At 32.8% G+C, this 3,069-nt stretch overlaps 1 protein-coding gene across 2 annotated transcripts; it reads right to left on the reverse strand.

Moving 5' to 3' along the window:
• Positions 1-307: 307 nt before the first annotated feature.
• Positions 308-2,347, reverse strand: LOC21388564 (cyclic phosphodiesterase). Of its 2 annotated transcripts, XM_024172795.1 has the most exons (3): positions 2,232-2,347; positions 756-1,117; positions 308-374 (listed from the first exon to the last, which is right to left on the reverse strand). In XM_024172795.1, the coding sequence occupies exons 2-3, from the start codon at positions 1,068-1,070 to the stop codon at positions 348-350; spliced, it is 342 nt and encodes a 113-aa protein (XP_024028563.1). In that variant the 5' UTR covers positions 1,071-1,117; positions 2,232-2,347; the 3' UTR covers positions 308-347. The 2 variants fall into 2 exon arrangements, with proteins under 2 accessions (XP_024028563.1, XP_024028560.1); XM_024172792.1 differs by lacking the exon at positions 2,232-2,347 and having other exon boundaries at positions 756-1,439.
• Between the last annotated feature and the right edge of the window lie 722 nt (positions 2,348-3,069).

Genomic DNA, 3,069 nt, shown 5'->3' on the forward strand with positions numbered 1-3,069 from the left:
GACAGCCGAAACAGGATTAACCTCTCACCTTCAAAGAAAAGAAAATCACTGTAAATCTCATATACATTTGTTTGTTTTACTTCGACTTTTATTGCTCTGGTGGTAAACGATAAGGTCGTCTAACTCTTAACACATATTCATCCAATTCATCATCATCATGAAAACAATAAGAACGTGATAACAAAGACAATTAACAAAAGGAAGCGCAATGCCTCCATCCCAAACAATGATGAAGAGAACCAAATCACATACTTTTCAAAGCATAGTGATGCTCAACGTCACATATACCTCATTTAAATAGCACCAAACCTCTCTCTCCCTGCTTCTTTAGCATGAAAACCCTCTTTCTATGAATAGGCACATTTTCCTTTGACCTGAATAAGGGAAACTATTGTTTTTAAAAAAACCAAAAATGTCATAAACTTATCCATACTTAGAGACAATATTCAGGGTGTTGAGCGTATGAATCCTAATGAGCCTAATTACCACTTTTCAGGCATGTATTTTCTCTTGTAATTTTCTTCTTCATCATAGTCAAACTCTGCTGCAGCCGAAAGTTGGGGTATTTGGCCTTATTCTTTTCAAGACTCAAATTTTATTGCTACATATTTTCTCCCACCAAAATTTAAATTCAACCTTTTAATACTAAGGGCATCTAATTCTTAACACATCACCATTTCAGTTCATCATTCAGAAAATATAAAACATAAAAACTTAGTCAATTAACAAGAAATAGTTTTTTTTTTTTTTTTTTCCTCAGCCGTTGGATGAAGGAGAAGGTAAACGCACTGGTAAAAGAAAGTACCAGTGGCCACACGATCCACGCTAGCGTTATAAGCCCTGAGGCCCTCGCACGCCGATCTGAACTTGGCGAGAGCATCATCAGGCGTCAATCTGATGGCCCCAACGACGGTGATGTGGGGCTCGAACTGGGGCCCATTGAACTCGGCTCGAAGCCCCTCCATCAGCTTCCTCAGCCTGGCGCCAACTTCATCCGGTGGAATCGCCCACACAGAATAAACTTCTTTCTTGACTTCTTGTTGGTCGGAAATCGTTTCTGGGGTTGCCATGAAATTGAAGACGAGGAAGAGAGAGAAGCCCAAAAGTCCGAGAAAGGCTAAGGATTTAATAAAGTAGAGGTTTTGGAACATTAACAACATTCATGCGAGTTGATGAGTGATGAGAAAAATCCATTTCTTTTGTAGCTTTTTTGGTAGATCAATTCAATCCATGGTGATAATATTTTATTTGGTTTGGGTTAAAATAATGGTTAATTGAGAAAAAAAGATTGAAATTGAGGTGTTAAATTGTTGGCGTGGCATTACGCAACTTCCGATAGTGGATTGTGGTGCAGTGTGGTAAAGACGCTTTTATTTATGTTTTAAGGTTTGATATTTTGCGTTCGTGCCTTGTTATCTTATTTTTTATGAAAAATTAAGTGGATCTTCGGAAGCTCATAAAAGTAAAAATTAATTAAATAATTAGTAAAAGATTAATTTAGACTATTTTTACATATTTAGAGGATGTTTGGTTGGAAGATTTAAATTATGATTTGAATTATGATTTATGGTTCGTTACAGTATTTTTTCTCATAAAAAATACACGTAAATCAAAAATGATTCTAATCACATGATTCTAATCCATGAATCAAACGTCTCTTTAATGGTTCTAGTTCTAGAGATTACTTCTAGGAAAATAGTAGAAAATATGCTAATATGAAAAGTTTAAAAAAGTATATAGGTCAATTTTTAAATATAAAAATTAATAGGTCATAACTTGTCAAGTTATAGTTCATAATTAGATAAGTTATGAATAAACTTGTTAAGTTATAGTTCATAGCTAGACAAGTTATGGGCAATTATAACCAATAACTTGTCAAGTTATAGTTCATAATCAGACAAATTATAGACGAAAATAATAATTTAACCTATTTCTTAACTTATGTAAACTATTAACCTATTAATTTTAATTTATCTCAAATATTAACCTATTTCTTTCTTTCTTCCTTAGTCCAAGAGGCCGATCTCTTCTTTTGAGTAAAAAAAAAAAAAAATTTGTTGGCTTTACGCGTGGAAAGCCACCCACATGCTTGAGTAGTGGAAGTGAAAAATTCATTTATTTTCGCTCCTTATGAATAAAAATAATTTAGAAAAAAAAAAAGCAATGGTAGATTCTTCGAATATCTTTATAAAGGGATTCGTTTACAAGAAGTCGTGATAAAGAGGATTTACCAATGTATGAATAGGAATCCAAACTCCGCAGAACAGGGAAACCCGCATATAGGAGCTGGCGTAATCTGAAGTTGGAGAGGTTTTCTCTTAGTTATGGCACCGATTGGAACAGATTGATTTCTGGGTGTGTGTGGAAAATATTGCATTTGGTGAAGTTCTTGTAATGGGCACATGTTTTCTGTAATGGGTACGAGTTGAAGAGGGACCTCGGTTTCTCAGGACTTGGGTATTGGGCTTTTCATCAGCCCAGAAGGAATTGAGAAGTTCTTGGGTGGAACTTGGAAGTCATACTTGTGTGGGGAGAGAGTGATATTTTAGAGGAGACTTCAGCAAATTTACGTGGTAATCTTGATAAATATTTTTTAAAGTGTATGAATCAAAATTTTTATTTTTATAATTTTTTTAATTAAATAATTATATTAATAAAAAAATATTTATTAAAAATAAGAGGTAAAAGTTTAAATTTACACATTTTTAAAGGTAAATTCTCTATTTTTTCAATTCCATTAATGGCTAAATTAAATTTTTGGATTAATCTCATCAATGATCCCTAAAGTTTATACTCTTAGTTTGGTCTCAGACTTTTAAAACCTCTATAGTTGGGCTTTGAGGTTTTACTCTGGTTCAGTTTTGGTCCTACCGTTAATTAGGTGTTAAATATTTGATGAAATCTCTACAAATTAAGGATCAAAATTGAAATCAATAAACTTTTAAGGACTATCTATGAAAATTAACTTTCAATTTTTATTCTTTTAGTCCCTATACTTTATGTTTTCAATTTTTTCCATAATTTTCACAAATTCTGTCAAATATTTAACACTTAGCTGACAAAATAACT

Source organism: Morus notabilis, unplaced genomic scaffold (assembly GCF_000414095.1).
Source record: "Morus notabilis unplaced genomic scaffold, ASM41409v2 Scaffold1057, whole genome shotgun sequence".
NCBI classification, from domain to species: Eukaryota; Viridiplantae; Streptophyta; class Magnoliopsida; order Rosales; family Moraceae; genus Morus; species Morus notabilis.

What these genes read in the sequence shown, in the direction of transcription:
- LOC21388564 (XM_024172792.1), bottom strand. Translation starts at nt 1,160, where the DNA reads ATGTTGTTAATGTTCCAAAACCTCTACTTTATTAAATCCTTAGCCTTT. An exon ending in TCCTTCATCCAACGGCTGAG is followed by an intron (nt 375 to 755) that starts GAAAAAAAAAAA and finishes TCCCTTATTCAG; the next exon opens with GTCAAAGGAAAATGTGCCTA.